The sequence below is a fragment of the Barbatula barbatula genome (genome assembly GCF_947034865.1).
Source record: "Barbatula barbatula genome assembly, chromosome: 19".
Taxonomy (NCBI): Eukaryota; Metazoa; Chordata; class Actinopteri; order Cypriniformes; family Nemacheilidae; genus Barbatula; species Barbatula barbatula.
Genome location: NC_136782.1, coordinates 9,773,571 through 9,795,621, shown reverse-complemented (window position 1 = coordinate 9,795,621; position 22,051 = coordinate 9,773,571). Strand labels below are relative to the sequence as shown.

At 37.8% G+C, this 22,051-nt stretch overlaps 3 protein-coding genes across 6 annotated transcripts; 1 reads left to right on the top strand and 2 right to left on the bottom strand.

Moving 5' to 3' along the window:
- Position 1: 1 nt before the first annotated feature.
- On the bottom strand, positions 2 to 7,378 carry LOC306908141 (TRPM8 channel-associated factor homolog). Of its 3 annotated transcripts, none has more exons than XM_079480752.1 (8): positions 7,162 to 7,378; positions 3,709 to 4,379; positions 2,645 to 3,633; positions 2,422 to 2,516; positions 2,118 to 2,331; positions 1,540 to 1,779; positions 797 to 1,131; positions 2 to 391 (listed from the first exon to the last, which is right to left on the bottom strand). In XM_079480752.1, exons 2-8 carry the CDS (start codon positions 4,323 to 4,325, stop codon positions 149 to 151), a joined length of 2,733 nt encoding a protein of 910 aa, XP_079336878.1. In that variant the 5' UTR covers positions 4,326 to 4,379; positions 7,162 to 7,378; the 3' UTR covers positions 2 to 148. The 3 variants fall into 3 exon arrangements, with proteins under 3 accessions (XP_079336878.1, XP_079336879.1, XP_079336880.1); XM_079480753.1 differs by lacking the exon at positions 7,162 to 7,378 and adding an exon at positions 6,733 to 6,861; XM_079480754.1 differs by lacking the exon at positions 7,162 to 7,378 and adding an exon at positions 4,547 to 4,644.
- pnkp (polynucleotide kinase 3'-phosphatase) lies at positions 6,746 to 21,742 on the top strand. Of its 2 annotated transcripts, XR_013787974.1 has the most exons (19): positions 6,748 to 6,890; positions 7,152 to 7,294; positions 7,402 to 7,448; positions 7,573 to 7,842; positions 8,987 to 9,232; positions 9,384 to 9,463; positions 9,557 to 9,614; positions 9,959 to 10,066; positions 10,174 to 10,245; positions 10,335 to 10,383; positions 10,475 to 10,545; positions 10,746 to 10,838; positions 10,947 to 11,043; positions 11,130 to 11,188; positions 11,283 to 11,392; positions 11,514 to 11,601; positions 11,818 to 11,885; positions 12,031 to 12,753; positions 21,632 to 21,742. XR_013787974.1 is itself a non-coding variant. In XM_079480755.1 (18 exons), exons 2-18 carry the CDS (start codon positions 7,168 to 7,170, stop codon positions 12,149 to 12,151), a joined length of 1,764 nt encoding a protein of 587 aa, XP_079336881.1. In that variant the 5' UTR covers positions 6,746 to 6,890; positions 7,152 to 7,167; the 3' UTR covers positions 12,152 to 13,483. The 2 variants fall into 2 exon arrangements, 1 of the variants encoding a protein (XP_079336881.1); XM_079480755.1 differs by lacking the exon at positions 21,632 to 21,742 and having other exon boundaries at positions 6,746 to 6,890; positions 12,031 to 13,483.
- Positions 13,656 to 18,856, bottom strand: LOC306908822 (calcium-activated chloride channel regulator 4A-like; the record flags this gene model as incomplete). The annotated part of the gene is made up of 13 exons (XM_079482033.1): positions 13,656 to 14,222; positions 14,356 to 14,574; positions 14,683 to 14,847; positions 14,931 to 15,195; positions 15,434 to 15,649; positions 15,731 to 15,837; positions 16,067 to 16,247; positions 16,339 to 16,563; positions 16,756 to 16,986; positions 17,074 to 17,239; positions 18,298 to 18,400; positions 18,490 to 18,634; positions 18,722 to 18,856. The coding sequence occupies 13 exons, from the start codon at positions 18,854 to 18,856 to the stop codon at positions 13,840 to 13,842; spliced, it is 2,541 nt and encodes an 846-aa protein (XP_079338159.1). The 3' UTR covers positions 13,656 to 13,839.
- Positions 21,743 to 22,051: the final 309 nt, after the last annotated feature.

Sequence of the window (22,051 nt, the reverse complement as noted above, 5' to 3'; positions counted from 1 at the left end):
ACAATCTCTGGCCTCTTTATTTCATCAGTATTGTAAATCAATTATATAGACGACCCACCAATTTATTTTTCCTTCTACATTCACACAAATCAAGCCACTCTTACATCGCAATCTCATCAGAATTTCTTCTGAAAGGCTTTTGGAGGTCTTATTCATACTGCTTCATAGGATGGTCGCTCCAGTCGGGCAGATGAGTGATCTTCTCTTCAGTGTTGGGCTGGATCGGCCAACCCCAGGCTTTGAAGAAGGAGGACAAGTTCATGTTCACCGCGTTGGAGAAGGTCTCGGCGTACAGGTTCATCTTGCCTGCGTTGTCTCTGGGAACTCCAGACATGGTTTGATAGGCAGCAAAAACTTTCTTGTAAGCATCCCAGCCAAATTTCTCTTGAAGCTTAAAAATTAAAGAGGGACTATGAATTTATGATAAGAGACGATTATATCTATATATGTATATAGATTTATATATATATATATATATATATATTATAACACGATAAAAATTGCATTAGAATTTTAGCAAAGTTCAGAAATGAAATAAAGTCACCCAGGCAATGTGAATCCATGCCAAGATGCATGAAGGCTGTGATTAAAAATAAGGGTCATTACTTTTTTTTCTTTCTCAAATACATGTAAAACCATTATTATTGTGTTGTTTAAACGTGAATATGAACTTGTTTTCTTTGCAGCATTCAAGAAACATTGCATCCTTTTTGTAAATTTGACTTTTTATATTGTAAATAAATGAAAACAACACAATTTTCCAACTATATTGGTAACATAAGCAGTCTGTTCCTACCTGCATATAAGTCTCCAGTGCTACCCACATACTCCAGTTTTTTAAATCCTTGCCGCCTTTGGCATATCCTCTGGCACGTTCCTGGCGATTTTCTGGGGTCATGGCTGGATGAGCATTAGCCCTAGGAACACCCAGCACCTCCTCATGCACGTACACTGACCAAAGGTTGCAGGTGCACTCGGTCGTGTGTGGAGGAAACTCCCAAACTCCACACTGCTGATTATGACCCAACTCATGAATAGGTCCCCACAAACCTTTCCGGGCTTCCTCTGTGTTTACTAATCCTGAGGCTGAGCCGGAGTGCATCATGACGGGATACCCGGCATGCATGAAGCCTGAGGGTGAAAAGGAGGGGTGGGTGTGTGAACAGAACAGTATGAATGTACTTTACCCACAACTATTCAATATCATTTACATTTTGAGTCACACACCCAAGAGTGTCAGCAAAAAGTGGGTGTGGTGGGCTGATCATTTCACAAGTACAGCAGTACAGTAACTTTACAATAAATCAGGACAACTGTAATTATACGCAAGTTGTTCTTATGGATGTAGCCAAAACATGCAAGTAACATCATAATGTATCATTGTCACTGGCATCATATTTATTCCACCTAATGTACATTCAATACATGTATTATTTTTTCTGTTCCAAAGAAGAAAGGACTAAGATTGGAACTGGGAGGATGGCATTAAGTAAACAATGAGAAAAAACATTTGGGTGGATATTCAATAGGAGCTCATACCGTGAGAGATCTGAACATCTGCAACATAACGCTCCTTGCGGGGCAATTTTTGAGGCTTTGCAGCCAGGTCAGCTACGCCTCTCATAATGGAATCCCAAAGTGCCGCCACCTCATCAGGCCGATCAAGATTTCGTATTATACTTGACTCTAATGTAATGATGATGTTCTCAAATTCAAGCTCAGCCCATGGGGCCGGTGCTTGACGGATCCCCCCGACCCAGTCAGCTACACTGGTCTCTCCTGAAAGAACAAAGCAAGTTAGCTCACATTTTACTACACTCCTTTATGAATTCTGATGTGAATTCTGTAGTATACATGCCAGGCCAGTAGTTGGCGATGTCATTACGTAAAAACACTACGTGGCTGCGCTTACATGCAGGTTTAACCCAAAAGTGCTTTTTGAATACCCTTTTTCAGCGTATATACTGTATGTGTGTTTAGATTTGGTGTCTCCACTGATCGTAGTGCAGTAAATCTACACTTTACCAAAGAAACGTTAATAAGTAGGTTGAGTAGCACAAACACAATTCTGTATTTGCTTTTGGTTATGCTTGAGTTAACTAATTCAGTTTTCTTACCAGACTTGAAGTATGGAGCTTGTATTGAAGTCTGCACTACAATTTCCACCCCATCCACTTTGCTTTTGGGAGGTGCTACTAGGTAGATGAGCCCTCCCCATAGATTACACACTTGGACCATTTCTTTATCCAAGGGGTATCGCTCATGGACCACACACGGCCGTTTTATAACATCTGCAGCACCAAGGTTATCTGTCTGGCAACCAATCTGGACCTGTTGACAAGTTGTTAAGTTAACAAGAAATTGCTCTTGATGGATTTGGACTAGACACATGATGCACTTTAAGGTCTTTAATGTGATCACCTTCCAATTTTTCCCAATGAGCTCTGGAGGTATTGCCATGTATGTCCTCATACCAGGAGAAAGGTACAAGCCTGTGCTTATCCACTCTTCGAAGACTGAAACAAGCGTTTAAACTTCAATATATTTAAAAAAAAAATTATGGTCTTGTGTGTAACAGCCCCCCACTAGCTAACTTAAAAGGAGTAACATTTTTTTCATTCATTAAAAAATTAATTCATCCTACCGGTGTCAACATTGACACGAATTCTTGCATTAGACAAAGTAGTCACGTCAGGTTGATTCTTGATGATGTACGGCAGGAGGGCATCAGGGTCAGGTGACACTTTGAACAATTCAGACCCGACCTTGAGCATCAGGTGATCTCTGGGGCTTTGAACAGGACAGTTACTACACACCTGTGGAACACCGGCCTCTTTGACCATGTCTGTAAGAAGAGTTATCACTGAATTGTAGGAGGCACAGTCATGTGTACGCATGTTAAGGTAACTGGAGCAATCGTTGCCAAGCTGCCTCAAGCAACCCTCTACATGAGGGGCAAGTTTGTGCCCCTTGGTTATATGCTCCCCAAACTGTTGCAGGATGTTACGGAAGTGGTATACCTCTTTAGAGGTATTCTCTAATTCTGGGGCTTTGTATAATCCCCCATTTACATAGCTGCCCAGAATACACAGACCCATCTTGTTAAGAATGCGATTTCCTGGGTATTCGGTCATCACGTTTTGGCCAGGGTGTGTGTTTGCCCAATTCCAGGCATGACCTCCGATCAAGAGGCCGCTACCTTCTGCTACAAAATCTTGGATCTGTTCACACTGGGCATCACTATAGGAGGTGCAGACATAGACGCTGAGATCTTCTCTGAAGTTAGTAAACTGGCAATTTAGACCAGATTTGCTCAGTACATTGTGGGCTCCTCCGAGACTGGATGGGATCCCAATGACACCATTACGCCCCTCGTCGAGCCAGTGGATAGCATTAATTAGAAAAGTGGACAGAGCTTCGCGACCCAGGTAGCCTTCATGGGTCACCACGATTACCCGGCCTTGTCCGTAGTAGCCGCCAGCAATGAATGGTTTTCCACATGGGGTGACTGCAATAGGAAATGCTAGGGGTCCGTGCACCATCAACGCCGATGCTACACTCCCACCTTGGATGTCAAAGTCAGGCACGCCTTTTAGCAGGACTGCTAGGTCATCCTTAAAATCCTTGCGTATTCTGAAAGATAACAATACGATAGCTGTGAGAAATGCCTTATCGAAAATGGATTTCTAAAAAGTCCGCTTAACTTACGATACGGCAAGCCAACTAGAGGGGATATTCGGAGACACCGGAAATACGCCAATCTCTCCAGTATGTTCCGAAAAGTAAATTCCTGCGATGCTGCACACCTTGTTTGCGGGGAAATTCAGAAAAACGTTTCCTTGCGGATTTGCCTCGGCCCAACTCCATGCTTGGCCAGCAATAATCAAGCCACCCCCGGCTTTGACGAAAGCGGTCAAATCTTTTGCACAGGCATCAACGCTATAAGCATCTGTAACGTATATAGCCAATCCCTCCCGAAAATCAGAAAGCTCGGCTCTGATAGGCGAGAAGGACAGGTTGTCAGCTACTGGACCTAAATTCTTCTGAATCCCAACGATGCCGGCATCACCAGTACATGGCATGAGCCACATCAGGGCGTTCTCTATCAGACCAGGGAAACGGGTCAGGTAGTTCTCATGTCCCAACACCACCACACGTCCCTGACCGTAACGTGATGCGGCCATCAGGACTTGACCTCTTGGATTCATGGCGAGTGGAAATGCACGTTCACCTATTAGAACAAGGTCACTAGGCACTGATTGCCCTTGGAAGTCGAGCTCCTCAAGACCAGACATGATGGTGTAGTAGTCATTTTCACGTGCCATGATGCTTTACTTATCTTTTGTTAGTCAGATATGACGGGGAATTGCAGTTCCTACCTACACAAAGACAAACAAACAAATATAAATATATTGTATAATTATATTTTCCTATGTCGAGCATAAAGAACTATACAGAATAGCAGTCTTTAACCCCGTCTCAATTTTTTTAAAACCTTTACAATTCTTTCAATCTTTGCTTATTCTTTACTCAAACACACACTCACCTTCGCTCTACTGTAAAGAAAAGAAACTCCTCTTTAGCTCGACGTAACTACATGGAATGTGCCCACAGGGTGCACGCCCCAAAATATTACATCCTCTTCTTTTTGTTTGTTCAGTCAAACAGAAATATACGATTTAAGACATGTTGGTTTAAGCTGAACATATTACTGCACAATAATTTTATATGGAGTCAATAAACCGTGTTTATCAATAGCACAATTAAACGAAGTATATCCTGCATCTTAATTCTTGTGCAAACTTTAGGTTTGTCATCAGACAAACATTGCAGATCACACGCCGAATGACTCATACGCATTGTTTGTGCCTTTTGTACTGATTTTCACAGACAAATCTACACTTTTAACAATGAAAACCTGTTTGTTTGGTTCAAAGCAATTACAGTTAAGACTTAAATTTGGGTATTGCATCAAACTGAAAAGTGTAACCCTAACAGAAGTATGTGAGAGGACTGCGTCAAATCTGAATATATTTGTGGTATGTGTCAGCTCATGAAACAGAAAGTAAGGTTATAGGTATGGAGCGATTTTAGTCTCATTAATTATTCATGCGTAAAACAAGATACACACATGCGTAAACAGTTTCGCATGCATAAAACCTAATTTACGTGCACATAGTATATATTTACATTTACGAAAAGCAATTCACGTGCGTAAAACAAAACTATATTCTCACAAATTACGTTTCGCAAACATACAGCTGCGCAGATAACTTTCGAAAAATGTTAAAATGTACGGGTTTGTCTTGTTTTACGAATGGGCAAATCGTTACACACACGTGTGAAACGCCTTGGACGTGTGTGTGTTTTTTGAGACTCTCCTGGCGACGCAACCCCTTCCACTTGGGTTGTCGTACTCTTTAGCCAATCAGATTCAAGCTTACCATTCAACCAATTACACGACTCAAGGAAAACGGCTCTGCGCAGCTTTGGTGCAGGCGGCACATATTTTGTTTTGTAGGCTTGTCTGTTTTTATGTTTTTAAATGTTGGTTGCCAATCCAAAATAATAGAGTTGTTACATGAACATAGATGATTTAGGTTACATGTGGAATAAAGTTTTTTAATCCACTGCAAATCTTCAGTTTCCTCCCATTTTGCGATTCATTGCTGTATGGCATGTCTATTTACCTTACCGTGTTTCTATCTGCGGTCAGTAGTATTGTCAAAGACGGTTTGTGTCGTTTTTTAAAATTAAAATCTGATAATACTAGTTAACTTTAAATGTAGTCATTTATTAGTATGGGTCTATACAGGCTAATATATCTATCCATTAGTAAAATAATCCCTTCAATGGCGTTTACAGAAGCCAATAAGGAACATAACACGTATGTCTAACTAGACTATATTAATTTACATGAAGAAATAACTACAAAGTCAGGGGAAACATTACAGTATTTCAAACTGACTTGACAGAACGCATAGTGAAATGAGACCAGGTGGACAGCAGCGAAGTAAATTGAGTATTGTATTGTATTTAACAGTAAAAAATATAATAAATTGTACCCACAAAGCTGCGCAAGCGTGGAAAAGATCGTAATGTGATTAACGTGCGGTGAGGGTGATGCATCATTTCCGTTCTATTTGAGCCAAACTGCACTAAAGTTGCGCAGAGCCGTTTTCCTTGAGTCCGGCGCCCTCAGCGGGTTGTGATTGGTTGAATGGTAAGCTTGAATCTGATTGGCTAACGAGTACGACAACCCAAGTGGAAGGGGTTGCGTCGCCAGGAGAGTCTCAAAACACACACACACACGTCCAAGGCGATTCACACGTGTGTGACGATTTGCACATTCGTAAAACAAGACAAACACGTACATTTTAACTTTTCCGAAAGTTATGTGCGCAGCTGTATGTTTGCGAAACGTAATTTGTGAGAAAATAGTTTTGTTTAACGCACGTGAATTGCTTTTCGTAAATGTAAATATATACTATGTGCACGTAAATTAGGTTTTATGCATGCGAAACTGTTTACGCATGTGTGTATCTTGTTTTACGCATGAATAATTAATGAGACTAAAATCGCTCCATATATAGGGCCTACAACAACAAAAAACTTTTTTTTATTTCTGAGGGAGCCCTCAACCCGATACATAACTCAAAACTAGATTTAATTGAATATATTTATTAGAGATACTGTTAGATGTTTTAATCATATGGGTTGTTTCAGAATTACCTTCTTATCATCAGCCCGGGTCTGGAACAGACGAATGACTTCCTTACATGGGAACTAAACATCGGACTATTTGTTTTACATCGGAACCATGTTCGCGTCGGACCCGAAAAACAAAAACAACTGCAGGAACTAAAAGAATATACGTTTTCAGATAATCGGTAGGTGATTTAGTGAATTTTGTCTGATGCATGTAATCACTTAAGTTAACTGTGAGTTTGTTTTTCGCAAACGTTCGCTCGCGATGCGCGCAACGTGCTAAAAACACGGACTTGTTAACTTATATCAAATATTAGCCGCAAGTCCCGTTCATCTTCATTGTTTAACGTTAAACACATAAGGGGCTTACACAACTAAAGTATAGTGCAAGTGGCTGGTTAACAACATATTAATAATGTAATATCACATGTGCTCGAATTCAGCCCTTCTCACCTATATATGAAGATGCGGTGCACACTCGTTAGTGTCTCTGGAGGTCGGACGGAGTTGGCTGATGATCGAGCACTAATATTCGGTCGAGGTCCTGAGTCCAAAATTACAGATAAGAAGTGCTCAAGGCATCAGGGTGAGTAATGTGATCGCATCACACCCATCCCAGTCAGACAACAGGCGACACGTGTCATGTTTGTGCTTATAAATAAAGAGTAATGGAAGCATTATTGTGATTGACAGTGAAACTTGTTGCAAACTATGGCAAACAGGAAGTTCTAGTTACACAGGTAAGTTATCATTTAATTACAGCTGTTTGTGACAATTACATTGTTTGTGAAGATGAGAAAATGGAGAAATTTGTATAGGAACTATTTGTAAATGCAAATTGCAAACCAACTTGTTTTTCAACAGCTAGGGGCCAACCCATCATCTATAGATGGTCATTATTTGAGCCGGGGGGAGTCTGCCTGTCTGACTGCTGGTCACACACTGTTCCTGGTTAATCAGTCCCACCCATTTACTTTGAAGTTTACTGACAGTGCAAACAGCGACGCCCATTCGCCTAAGAAGGAGAAAGGAACAGTTATAGAGAGCAGCAGAGACACTGATGAAACCATGGAGACCCGGAGGTCAGGCCCCAAGAAGAACATCCATGATTACTTTGCTAAATCCCCCCAAAAGGTAAATCATCCTGGCTCGTGCATTTACTTTTATGCATTAGACATTTCAAAGCCACTTTTTATCAGTATGTGGGATCAAAACCATGCCCATGAATTGTCATTTTAACATATATATTTAAATGTATATAGTTTACACAACTGGTCATGAGTTTTTGAGCACAGAACAAATGGGAACTACTTCAAAATTGTTTAAGAAGATACTAAAAATAACAAGTTTATTTTTGTTGCAACATAACTCTAATAGTTTCCTTTGTGTGATGCCTCAGTTTTAATGAGTCTGCTATTTTTATAAAATCTGGGAAAAATATGAATAAGTGAGTAACATACGTACGTGTATGTACTGGTAGTGTACATGTGAATCTATTTTTCCTGAATATTTGTATACTCTTTTATTTAGTTTTTAGTTTGTTGTGGTTCTGTTTTATAATAATAATATTATATTTTATTAAAATATAATAATCCTTTGGAACCTTTCAGGACGTTGTCATTATGTGTACATATGAACCTTGAACCTTGAACATATTTTACTGTATGTGGGTTGTTGGCCTTATTCATTCAGTGTTTGCATTGTTAAAAATAAATTCTACCTCCAATTTTTTGAGGGCTAGTTCACCTAAAAATGAAAATTCTTTCATTAACAGTCATTTTCACTTTCATAATTTACTCTCCCTCATTTTCTTCCAAACCTGTATGACTTTCTTTCTTTTGCGGAACATTTCAAAAAGAAGATATATGAAGAATGTTGATAACCCATTGACTTCCATTGAATGGACACAAAACCACTAAAACATTTCTCAAAATTTATTTTGTGTGTCACATTGATTTTCAAAATGATATATACCGTAGTACCATCAATTATTATATTACTACAATTATTTACATATAGACTTATGTTTAGATTAACTGCATTCAAGAATTAACAAACATCTCTACCTCTCTATGGATTTTATCCAAACTGACTCACAAATAAGAGAGTATTTAATATTGTGTTTTGTTTATGAGTCAATAATTATGCTGAGTGTAGGAAAGAACTATGAGGTTGCATTTATAAAATATATATTTTTTAGTTTTGCTATCAGGGTTAAATTTACATACAAATTCTGTCATAGAGTGTACTCACTTGTTCTTTGACTTGTTCTGTCTAGTTAAGAAAACGTCCACACAGCCCAGATGATGATGTTCCTCACACGAAACGATTATGTGGAGATGAGGAGGAGACCTCAGCTGAGGAGAAGCTTAAACAGTTGCAAGAGTTTGCACAGAAAGAGAGCAACATCACACCGGAATCATCAACCGTCAATGCTTCATCATCTACCTGCTCTGACAGTTACTGGCAGCAGATCGGAAGCCTGATGCTCTTCACTGCTTCAGGGGTTTCAGACAGCTCCAAAGTACGTCAAAGTTTGGGTTCAGTGATGCTTTTTGTGTGGGATATGCTGCTGTTTTTTTTTCAAAGGAACTCTGTTATGCTTGAATGCCTTTTAATGCTTTTTGTGAAATTTAGATGCTTGCATGTCTTTTAATTCTTTTTGTTTGATTTAGATTGCAGGGTTTGACATTGATGGCTGTATTATCACAACTAAGTCTGGGAAAGTATTTCCCACGAGTCCAGATGACTGGAAGTGAGTCTGACTGAAGACTGTCCTACACACAAATGCTGTCTATAGCTCTTTCCTGTCTCTCGTGTGATATTTTTACTCTGTGTCCTTCACTAGGATTCTTTTTCCGGAGATACAGCCAAGACTGGCCAGTCTGTTAAAGAAAGGATTTAAGGTGCTTTTTTTTATAAATAAGTTTAGTTAAGATGTTGCTGATGTCGGTTTTATAGAATCCTTGATTCTGATACTCTATCTGACACAACTCTCAAATTCTGTAGTCTGTAAACTGTAATCTTTAGCGATGATAATTTCATGTGACACACTGGACTCTTTTCAAACATAGCATTTATTAATAGTATATCATTTTATTATATCAAATTTAAGTATTTTATCATATAATATTATATACTGTATATATATTTTTTTAACCTGACAGATTTATTTTATGATATATTGACATAGCCTCATTGAGTTTGCAGTAACTATCTAGTTGTTATTGTTTGTGTGCGTTTATTTTAGGTGGTGTTTTTCACCAATCAGATGGGCATTTCTCGAGGCAAACTGAGACCAGAAGTGTTTAAATCCAAAGTAGAGGATATCCTAAAAACACTGCATCTGCCTGTACAGGTTAATGGCATTCATGCACACCATTTACCTGCATAGTTTCCTTCCTAACAACTTGTTGTGCTGTAGGCATAATTTTATGTATATTTACTTAAAACCCTCTCGTTCAGGTCTTTGTTTCCACAGCCCCGGGTATTTACAGAAAGCCTGTGGTTGGAATGTGGGAACATTTGTGTGAGAAGGTGAATTGCTCAATTCTAGTAACCTTCTTTTCATACAACAAGCACAATAGTCAAACTGTGTATGTAAAGCTGCTGTGATGTTTTGGCAGGCGAATGGTGGGGTCACTATAGACATGTCACAAAGCTTCTATGTCGGAGGTGAGCTATGTTAAGTTTTTCAGTGTTGTTGATTGTCTCAGGTGATTTAACTGGTTTACTCTATTGATTTATCTGTCCTTTTTATTCAAAGATGCAGCAGGACGTCCTGCAAACTGGGCCCCCGGAAAAAAGAAGAAAGATTTTTCCTGTAGTGACAGATTGGTAATTAAATCAGTCACTTTTGGGTCTTTATAATGGGACTTAAAGTAAATAGTGACTTGGATTTGGGTGCAGTTACTATTTAATATCAATTCTCTGACTGGCCTTAAGGGGGTGTTGTACTTTTATTTTTTAGTTTGTGAATAACCAAAGTGGGAACACTTTTATTTAACAGGTGTATGGTTTTCTGTTTTTGCTTCCAGTTTGCCCTCAATATTGGCCTTAAGTTTCACACCCCGGAGGAATTCTTCCTGGGCTGGAAAGCTGCTACGTTCAACATGCCCACCTTTGACCCTGTAAACTATTTGTCTCACAAACAGTTTATTTCTGACTTAAAGTATCTTTAATAACTGACAGACAGTCTGTGTGCGATTCATGTTTTGTGTTCGTGTTTTATTCTCCAGAGAAAATCAGACTCTAATATGCGTCTTTATGATCCTCCTGATGCCTCCCTCACATCTACCAAACAGGAAGTCATTGTTGCAGTGGGATTCCCTGGATGTAAGTCTTCATGTGATGTGTCTCAAAGTTCTTTTGTGTGATAACCTTGTGTGATTTCATGTCATTCTTTTTTCCCTATTTTGCAGCGGGCAAGTCAACCTTTTTCCAAACACATATTCCAAAGGGATATGTTTACGTCAACAGAGTGAGTTTTAGGTGTATAGATTGCAATGTATTTATAGATGCAAAGTATAGTACGTAGTTTAGATGGGTAACTTTCCAACCTGTGTTATCCGTAGGACACACTTGGTTCATGGCAGCAGTGCGTGGCAGCATGCGAGCGGGCTCTGAAGGAAGGCCATAGTGTAGCTGTGGACAACACTAATCCTGATCTTGAGTCTAGAAAAAGGTGCCGACTTTCTTTTATAAAGCAGAAAATCATGCCTCATTCAAATCGTTCATGTGTTCAGCTAAAACTGTCTACAATATTATGTACAATTTCCGATCGTTCTCTTATTTTTACACCACAGATATGTCGATGTCAGTCAAAACGCTGGAGTGCCCTGCCGATGCTTCAATTTCACAGCAAGTCTGGAACAAGCAAAACATAACAATAGGGTATCTGTCCGTACTAACATTCATCTGTAATATTTAAGGAATATCAGCGAAATGATAAAAGGTTAACGAAAGTAATAAACAATGGATTCAAGAAACTAAAACTTGATGTCTATATATTAACAAAGCTCTTTGATATACTGTATCCTGCCCAATGTGAAAATAATATACAAAAAACTTAATGTAGCTTTATTAAATGTACTCTTATTTTGTTTTTAGTTTCGTGAGATGGTTCCTTCTGCAACCAAGCATGTTCATGTCAATGACATGGTTTTCCACAGCTACAAGTAAGTGAATGGTAATAGACTAAATGTACACCAATGTAATTTCTACCAAACTAAAGTCACCAAGGAATTCAGTATAAAAATAATTCGCCAAAAATGAGTCGAGTAACAAGAGTCCCATCTTAACCCTCTTTTTTTAACTCAATAGGAAAAAGTTTGTGCCGCCAAGTTTATCTGAGGGCTTCTCTGAAATCCTGCAGATTCATTTCGTGCCAAGTTTCAACGACAAAAGATCTGAATTTCTCTTCATGCAGTTCTCTGAGGGCTGAGCCTTGTTCCAGATCAAAAGAAACACCTAATAACAAATGAATGAGATGCTTACAGGTGATGCTTACTGTTTACCAATTGTTCTTTGTGCTCATGTCCAAAGAGTATATAACAGAAAACAGGTTTTTATTTAGCATACAACTAATTGTCAATGGATGTGTCAGTAATAGCTCATTTTAAATGTATCAGTTTTCGTTTGTTGCTAGCTATGCGTTACATTTATTAAGAGGAATGGATGTGGCCATGCTGTTGATTCTACTAAAAAGGGAAAAAAGAAACCTAAAACAATCTTTTAAAGTTGGATAAATTGAAAAATCTTATGTGATATGGATTAAACATTGTGCATCAATATAAAAATAACAAAGACATTAAAACTGATGTAAATGATTATTTAGAAAATTTGGCCTCAATGCCTATTGTTTTCACACCAATGTTTACAAGCTTATGGTTTGAGCATAACTTCAGACATTACTCCTGTATTGCTGTAAAATCATCAAAGCTCTGCAGTTCCTGGAAGTTTTAGCATGGGTACTTTGCTATCGTATCTTGAGTCATATTTGTATTACTGTAGATAGACCCACTTGGCGTCTGTACAGTAGGTGCAGTGATTTTAAACTGGTTTTGTCACCAACAGTCTGATTCACTGACACTGTTCCATTGAGTCAGCTGTTCTCTTACCAGCTGTAAGCATACAATAACATGAACATAAAAAATGCTCAATAAACGTTTATCCAGTTGGTATTATAAGGGAAGCAAATGCATCCACTAACAGATTGGAGGTGATATCATCTGTGGCTATTAAACATTTCCCTTCTAATTCTAACATAAAATAATTTACATTTGATAATAAACTGACATTGAATTACTGGTAATGGGGTTTAAATGAAACTGAGAAAAATGATTGAATCTCCTATTGCAACCTTATTATCTGCTTTAAGCACCTGCAGAAATGCAAAGTACTGATATTGATACAAAGTATTAATACAACAGAAGTGAATGGGGTGATAACACTGCACAAAAGCAGGTATAATCATCTTTATGCAATTGCCCCTGATTGCAGAAATAACACACTTCAAGTTCCTTGTGCTTTAGAAGAGTAAAGGTCATGATTGACAGGGAGCACATACTGATAAAATATCTAGCTTGAAGGCATTGCAAGTCGCTTAGCATCAAAACATCTCTAATCTTCATTGTAATGTTCAACTTATTTGTGAATATTGTGTGATCCCACTGTGTGAGTTTTAAACAGTGATGCTAAAACACAATACGATCTCATGTTTTAAACCGTTAGTTTACTGATTTAATAAAACAACAAGAATCAGTGTATGAAACTCAACATCATTGGTCTATTTACATTTATTCATGTGTGTTATTGCTTGATAAACATTTTTCTGTTTCATTTTTAAACGGGTTTATCTAGTGGCCTCTTATAGACTATGAACTGGTTTATTTTGTTGTCAGTTCTGGCAAACAATAAGAAAAACTTGATCCAAGAAAAACTCACTTAACATTGAAGCAAATTTAATCAAATGCCTTTTGCAGTACAGAAACAAGAATTACGTTTATTAAAAAGAAGTAAAACACCAGTACAGAACCTTAAGGTTTTTTTTATATTAAATTAAAATAAAAAAACCTATTCTTGTTGAAATTATAATGTTTTTGACAATAGTTTGCATTAGTTTGTTATTGGCTACGCATTAACATGCTTTCTTCGTTTCACTGCCCATGCTGTTACAGCGACAATCAAACATACCACTATAACTGCCACACAAACTGAAATGATAATAACTGTCAAATTCAGGCCCGGATTTGAGATTCCTGGGGGTTTGGGAGCAGACAGGATCTTTGATGCTTGAGCAATGTTGGATATTTCAGATTTTGCATCACTATTGTCCTCAGAGCGAAGAGCAAAGAAGAGTGTGGTACCATTCTCAATTGTCATATTAAATGAGTGTTGTTCTGCTGATCCAGCCTCCTTGGGTGAGACGGTGGATGTGTTGACCAAAGAAGCATCGCTAAAGTTCAGTCGAAGCATTTCAAGGTCATCGCTCCATCTGATCTCATAGGATTTAGCTTAAAATAAATATATATATAATAAGGTTAATGCACAATAAGGTTAGTGTAATTTCAAAATATTTATTTCAGCACTCAAGATGAAGTTACACATTTAAAAAAACGTTTATTTTTTCAGCAAAATGTGCGTTACCTGTTCCCTGGTCAAAGTCTTCACCAGGAGCCGTCCAGATGAGAAGTACAGTGTTCTCCTGGATTTCAGCATTAAGATCTGTGATTTTGTTTGGAGGATAAATTGGTGGATTTGAAATAGACACCTGAAAACTTTCTCCAGTGGCTGTTCTGCTAAAGTTTCCTTCCACAAGTGGTTGTTCAGGAACCGGAGGCTTCGGAGGGTTCAGCTCCACCTTATCTAAAAATAGAAATGAAAAAGATGCCATGCAATGCCACGTTTCACAATATTTTTACTAGAACTACTGCCAGTATGAAGCAACATTGTGTGATATTGATGATAGTTTACCATCCACCACGTATCCAGGTACATATAGAGCGCCGCTCTTTCTGTGGAGAATAAATCTGGATAGTCCGTCTTTATTCTTTACTCTCACTTTCAAGCTGATTCTGCCTTTTACTAACTTTGTGAAATATCTGGAATAGATCCCATCATCTTTGAAAGCATCAGCTCCTATTACAGATAAAGATTTACAGTTTGTTGATTTATATTTTAGCATGTGTTTGCGCTTGAGAAAATGATTTTGGGTAATTTACCTGCTCCATTATCAAGTAGCTCTAATTGTTCTGGAAGCCCAGTTTCTGGCTCCAGTGTGGCCTTCACTTCAGCATTTATTACAGGTCTGTAATTCTGACTAACCTCAGCAAACACAATCACGGGTTTACTGCCATCGATTAGCTGCTGATTCACATGGGCTTTGACAATGATAGGAGGAACATCAGAGCGAGCTGCTTGACTGGTTACTGTTATAGTCAAAGACTGAAGTTGTCCACTCAGAATACTGTACTTCCAGTCTCCAGACTACCAAACACAGCAAAGATAACACAAACCTTTTAAGACTTTGACAAAGCACACATTGTATTTTCTAAATTATTCATTAACATCTCTATCTATTTTAATCATTTTTGTTAATGACTATTCAGGGCATTTGGCCTCAATGCCTTTTTATTATATTATGGACACACTTATGTTTGCAAGCTTATGGTTTGAACAATAAACTTCAGCCATAACTCCTGTATAGCTATTGAAGTCCTCATACCTCTGCAGTTCCTGGAATTTTTAGTGTGAGTGTCTTTGCTGATGGATCTACACTCATATCTGCTTGACCGTAGATGGACCCACTTGGCGTCTGTATATACACAATAGGTGCACGGATTTCAAAGATGATTAAAAAGCTGGTTTTGTTACCGACGGTCGAATCCAATGACACTGTTCCATTGAACCAGTCAGCTGTTTTCTTTCCCGTACTCTCCAGCTGTAAGCATATACAATCAAATTATATAAATTATTTAAAGCATATATATATGTAAATAAAAAAATTATGAACATGCCAAACCTGAACTGGTTCTTTCGTGTAGTCTCCAGTTGGTATTGTAAGTGAAGCAAATGCATCCACTAACAGATTTGAGGTGATATCATCAGTGGCTATGATAAATTTCCCGTCTAATTTCAAAATGGAACAAAAGAAAAGTTAGCATTTGATTGACAAAAATTAAGACAAAATATTTTGAAAAGTTTGATTTTCATACATTGTGTGACAACCTTGGGGGAGGGGATTGGCCATATATGGTCATATAACCATTAAAAATCAACAGTTGGTGTTAGAAGCTTTTGATTCTTTGTTTGGTGTTTGCATCTGTTAGACACATGATTTCCATCTTATCACACTTACCGGTCTTGTTCGCCATATCCTGCAGTGCTACAGCCGCGTTTTTACCCAAAGCCAAAGTGTGTATAATGGCACCACTCTGTATAGCAGTAGGAGCACATGAATTGATGTTGTCTGTTGCCTCACCATCAGTGAGAAAAATGATTTCATCTCCAAATGCATCCTTATTATCTGCTTTAAGCACCTGATGGTTATAAAAATAAATACATTTGCATTGAATATTTATACAAATCACACAAACATTAAAAAGCTTATGAATATAATTTACAGGTCACCTCTAAGGCTTTACTGAGGCCAGTACAGACGTTTGTAGATCCACCTGCTTGTGTTGGCAACGATTGGATAAGACTCTCTCTTGTGGTCTCACTGTCAATAAGAGTCAAGGGTTTAAGAGTTGAAGCAGAAGTACTGAAGGTTACGATTCCCACTTTGCCTTCATCCTCAATGATGTGCCGTATGAAATGTGTGGCGGCTTGCCGCTGTCGAATAATCCTAGAGCCCTTGAAAATGATTTGTACATCATCAAAATAATTGTCATGCTAATTTCAAAACATTAGTTGGAAAAATGTTGAAAACTCTGTCAATGTAAAAATATGAATTCTTGCAATGTCAGCTCAGAGAGGATTTATCGTTTTTTCTGACCAATGGCAGGAAATGACACTTCATGTTGAATATATGTTACTGCCACATACTTGCATGCTTCCTGAGACATCAAGGATGAGACAAACGACACGTTGCATTCTCTGCACAACAGTGAAAGATGGGGCTGGTGGAGGGGATTCCAGCGGTTTTAGAGATTGAAGGGCATCACTGTCCACTGAATCCTCAAATATTACTGTCCATGTAGCTTTATTTCCACATTTCTCATTTTGCATGTTTGGGGCCGCACCATTGTGTTCGTCTTCTCGACAAAACGCAACTATCTGAAAAATTGATCAAAATAAATCAATATTTATTCTCTCGAGACTCTTATGGTTATTTTCTGTAAATGTCACTGACTTAATACTTACAGAATCAACACTTGGTAAATACATTATGGAGCTTTTTGTGTTTTGATATTTGTTTGGAAAGAACTGACACTCTTTGGTAGGTAGTGAATTTTGAGGATCAAGGAGACACGACTGAAGAACGCCAGAAGAGTAATCGTAATACTGGCCTGTAATGTGTTTACTACATCTATAAATAAACACATAGACAATGTTGGTCATCCTTTCTACATAGGCGGAGTTTGACATTCGAAACAGGGGGGGCAAAAAAAAAAGTCATTGTAGCAGCTGGGACCTGGGCTATCAATTGGGGAACACAGCCCTAACACATATGGACACAACAAACATGCTAAATAAACACATATATTTATTTTTAACCCAAAGAAGAAGAAAAAACAGTACAACAATACAATCATTCTTTTAGTAAACAGGTAAGCCACTTGACTGCATCGCATCTTCGGACACAATTAGGATCAACGCAATAAAATGCGGACCACTTTTGTTAAAATATTATCTTCAACCAAAACGAAAAGATTTTTAAAGTTTTCTTTCCTTTTTTCAAAACACATTGTGGCAATGAGAGCGATTAAAAAACAAGTTATATTTCGCATTTTGTTGTACTTCATGAAACATTTAAAACATTTTGAGACAAGGGGAAAAAATAAAAAAGACGCCATGTGAGAGGCTACAGTATGCATAGATACAAAATTGCCTTTCTCTTATAAGTGTGACTAGACGGAACATTTTCAACTGACAGTCACACAATACTCCCCACTTTTAATTTTTATATCAGTGGGACCCCCGTCCCCATCCCTCAAAAGACAGCATATTGAAAGCAGTGTGTTGAGTTTAAAGCAGTTATTTGGCAGAGAAATCAAATTTACAGACCTAGACATTGTCCAGACTAGTGCAACAGTAATTTTCGTTTTTTGCGTCCAGCATATGCGTCGATAATGGTCTCAGGTGAGAGCTTGGCCGTAATGTCGCTTTCGATGTGAAGGATCGCAAGAGAGGAAAACCTGGCTGCTCCCATCGTCAACCGCAGCCAGTTCCTTATCCTTATTTAAGATATTTATAATATATAATTTTTTTAAAGAATGCAATTATTTTTTTTGTTGAAACAATGCAATTACCCGTTTCAGTCGCCAGGGGGGGCAATGCTCCCCCTGCCCCCCGCAAACTCCGCGCATGCCTTTCTAAATTATAATAATTTGGTTTCTTTTTCATAATCAGTTATTGGTTTATAACCTTGTAGCTTGAACGCCATTAGAAAAGTAGAATGGCTTGTCTTCATTGTATTCATCATATACTCCCCATCTCAGATGAGCCCATTCATGAACCAAAACCCTTCCTACAAACAAACAAATAAAAACATTTCTGAAAATTAAATAGCACATACAGTAGTTTGAATAATTTCATGGAAAATGGTTGACTAGCGACCTCTTGATCCATAAGCCTGAAGGAGTTTGTCATTTAGGAGGAAGTTTGGGGTGAAGTGGATGTATTGACTCTCTGATCCACAGTCTTCATACTGGTTGGTGTACGGATCATCACCACGCGCCGGATTATCAATTCTTATTCTGGCCTGCATTTGATTAACAGTTTGTGTCAGAAACATGCGATTGCCCATTTATTTTGTCCAAACAAGACAATACGTCCAAATGTTCTGTACCTTCTCAAAGGATTCTGTTCTTGATTTGTTAAACTCTGCGCTTCTCCATTGAGGTGGGACTAATATTGTAATGTCTTTGAAATAAACCCTTTTCTCCATTGCTTCAAAAAGATACGGAGAGCCCTCAGTAAACATGTCCTGTCCAATAAAAAAGATAACATAACTATGAACTTGCAAATTTATATTAAAAACAAGTCTCGCTTGAAATACTGTCAATTAATATATCATCTAGCTTTCATAATATCAGATGTACAATACAATACTATCATGACCCACAAAATTGGTCACTATGTCTATTTGAAAAAATAAATAGAAAACAAAAATAAATAAATAAAATAAAACAAATGCTAGCAGTTAAATTCATCTTAAATTTGATGTCTTTTTCACACTCAACACAAGTTTAGCTCTTATTGGAAAATTAACACAATATTCCAATTAAATGATTAATTTAATTCATAATTTTTCACAATTAAATTGAAAGACACAGATAAGAAGAATCTGCTCTTTACCATCATTAACTTATGAGTCAACTGTAAAGAACTGACCTTATTGAGAAACAAACATGATCACTGTGCAGAAATGAGGAAAGGGATGCCCAACCCAATTTGTTATCTTAACAGATTTTTTACGCATCATTGCCCTTTTTTCACAACATTCCCGTCACTGCAACATGAGAAACCCCTACTGAACTCAGTGTTTATGAAATTGTTAAATTGCATGACAAAATGAAGGCTCACAGTTGATAGTAGAGAAGTAACAGTGTAACGCAATATTTTATTTCCAATGCTCAAAAACGTATTCTTTTGGTTCAAATTCGTCTTGAGTCACTGTACATAATACTGCAAATGCATTACACTAGTAATAAGAATAAATGTATGAAGTATCAGATCAGATTTAATCCACATTAACCAGCAATTGGTTGGTTGAGGTACGTTTTAGTAAAAACAGGACAACATATTTTGGTGCAGTGTTATTTAACAAATAAAGGAAACCACCAGATGTGCACTGCCTGCTGTAGGCTACTTTAAAGGTCCAGCATATGAAATTTAGCAGCATCTAGCTGTAAGGTTCCAAATTGCAACCAACGGTTCACTCCACCCCTCCCTTTTGAAGCACTACGTTGGCGTAGTGCTTAAATTGTCGTCACATTTTCACTTCTTTCCCCCCCATTAAGCGCTCCGTAGGACAGTTTGTCTGTTTAGGGCTGTAGAAACAACATGATGAATTCCATTTAAGGCAGTGTTTCTCAAACTTTTTCTGCCATTCCCCACTTTGGAGGGAGGGAAGGGGTCCGAGCCCCACCTGTCCCCGATAGCAAAAAAAGGGTAATGAAATTTAGGTCCACTGTCTGTCTTGGTTTTATCTGCTGGTGCAGATAAATGTAAGGCTTACCTTTAAATGTCATTGTTTTGTTTTGAGTGTATGGTCAATAATAAAGTAATTAATAGAGATTTGTCAAAAAAATGTCAAAATGTCCACCCATTTGTCGCGCCCCACTTGTCATCTCTCTATTCCCCACCAGTGGGGCCCGCCCCACACTTTGAGAAACACTGATTTAAGGGGACCCGCAGTGTATGTAGATAGAAATAGCTCATTTAATACATTTACATTTATTCATTTGGCAGACGCTTTTATTCAAAGCAACTTAAAAGTAGTTTTCTACAGTGGCACATTACTGCAGAGCAATCAGGGGTAAGGTGTCTTGCTCAAGGCCACTTCAGTCATGACCTGCTGGCACTGAGATTAGAACCGGCCACCTTCTGATCACAAGCCCAACGCTCTTACCACGAACACGTTTCCTGTATTTGTCTTTTAAAATAAACCACAATACATTACTTGTGTGTTTGTATGTGGGTCATTCCAGAATTGCGGGTACATTTCAAGTAGAGAAAGAAAACTAAAAAATGGATAGATTTTTTTCTGTTAAACTTTTTTATTTTCATAGAATTAACTTTAAATTCAACATTTTCTGATCTTAAACTTGTAAGATTTATATATTTAATACTGCACATCAATGTACTAACAGAAAAATCTGTCAACTCTGTTATAGACAAATTGTGTCAAATATATAGCCTACAGTAAACAAATGTAACACAATTTAATTACCTTTCATACCTATGAGAACTTTTGTCTTCTCATCCATTAATGCAACTTTAAGCATAATAAGATAGAGACTTTTTGTTTTGGAGTAAAAATATCAACTCAGAGAGAAATATATTATTGTCAGTTTTGACATAATATGTGTTCTCTCCGGTCCCATCTCTGGCCCCGCCCCTCTCGTTTCCTTGTTAGCTTCCCTGAGTGTTTCATTACCCGCACCTGACCCTTGTTAATTATCCTTTGTCTGTCTCCCTTTAAAACATCCTCGTGTTCATTGACCTGTGCTCGTTTGTTGTATTTTGTGTACTTTGTACATTGTGTTGATTGTTTGCCTTGTGAGTACATGTAGGATTTTTCCTGAACTTCCCTGTATAGTTGCTGTGTTTTAGTTTAGTCCCTCATGTTGATTTAGTTAGTCTGTGTTCTCCAGTTTTTGCTCCCACGTGAGTAGTATTTGTTTCTTGTTTTTAGTTCGTATTTGTTCCTTGTTTTTTTCCCCATTGTGGGTTTTTGTTTTGTTCTTGTTTAGTCAATTAAAAGACTTTCTGTGTTACCCCGTATTGTTGCCTGCGCTTGGGTTCTTCAGTAAGATCTCTTGCGAGATCCTGACAAACATTGTGCATCAATATAAAAATAAAGACATGTTTACAAGCTTATGGTTTGAGCAATAAACTTCAGACATAACTCCTGTATTGCTGTAAAATCAAAGCTCTGCAGTACCCAGACTTTACTATCGTATCTTGAGTCATGTTTGTATTACTGTAGATAGACCCACTTGGCGTCTGTACAGTAGGTGCAGTGAGTTCATAGGTGATTTTAAACTGGTTTTGTCACCAACAGTCTGATTCACTGACACTGTTCCATTGAGTCAGCTGTTCTCTTACCAGCTGTAAGCATACAATAAAATGAAAACATGAACATAACAAAATGCTCAATAAACGTTTATCCAGTTGGTATTATAAGTGAAGCAAACGCATCCACTAACAGATTGGAGGTGATATCATCAGTGGCTATTAAACATTTCTCTTCTAATTCTAACATAAAATAATTCACATGTGATAATAAACTGACATTGAATTACTGGTAATGGGGTTTAAATGAAACTGAGAAAAATGATTGAATCTCCTATTGCAACCTTATTATCTGCTTTAAGCACCTGAAGAAATGCAAAGTACTGATATTGATACAAAGTATTAATACAACAAGTGAATGGGGGCCAGTGCTGTTCGG

Excerpts from the sequence above, each read along its gene's own strand:
- pnkp (XM_079480755.1), top strand. The coding sequence starts at position 7,168 with ATGAAGATGCGGTGCACACTCGTTAGTGTCTCTGGAGGTCGGACGGAG. Across the intron at positions 9,615-9,958 it reads TGTTAAAGAAAGGATTTAAG|GTGGTGTTTTTCACCAATCA; the intron begins GTGCTTTTTTTT and ends CGTTTATTTTAG. Across the intron at positions 10,546-10,745 it reads TTTCCTGTAGTGACAGATTG|TTTGCCCTCAATATTGGCCT; the intron begins GTAATTAAATCA and ends TTTTGCTTCCAG.
- LOC306908141 (XM_079480752.1), bottom strand. The coding sequence starts at position 4,325 with ATGGCACGTGAAAATGACTACTACACCATCATGTCTGGTCTTGAGGAG. Across the intron at positions 2,517-2,644 it reads TCGTGTCAATGTTGACACCG|TCTTCGAAGAGTGGATAAGC; the intron begins GTAGGATGAATT and ends CGCTTGTTTCAG. Across the intron at positions 1,780-2,117 it reads AGCTCCATACTTCAAGTCTG|GAGAGACCAGTGTAGCTGAC; the intron begins GTAAGAAAACTG and ends TTGTTCTTTCAG.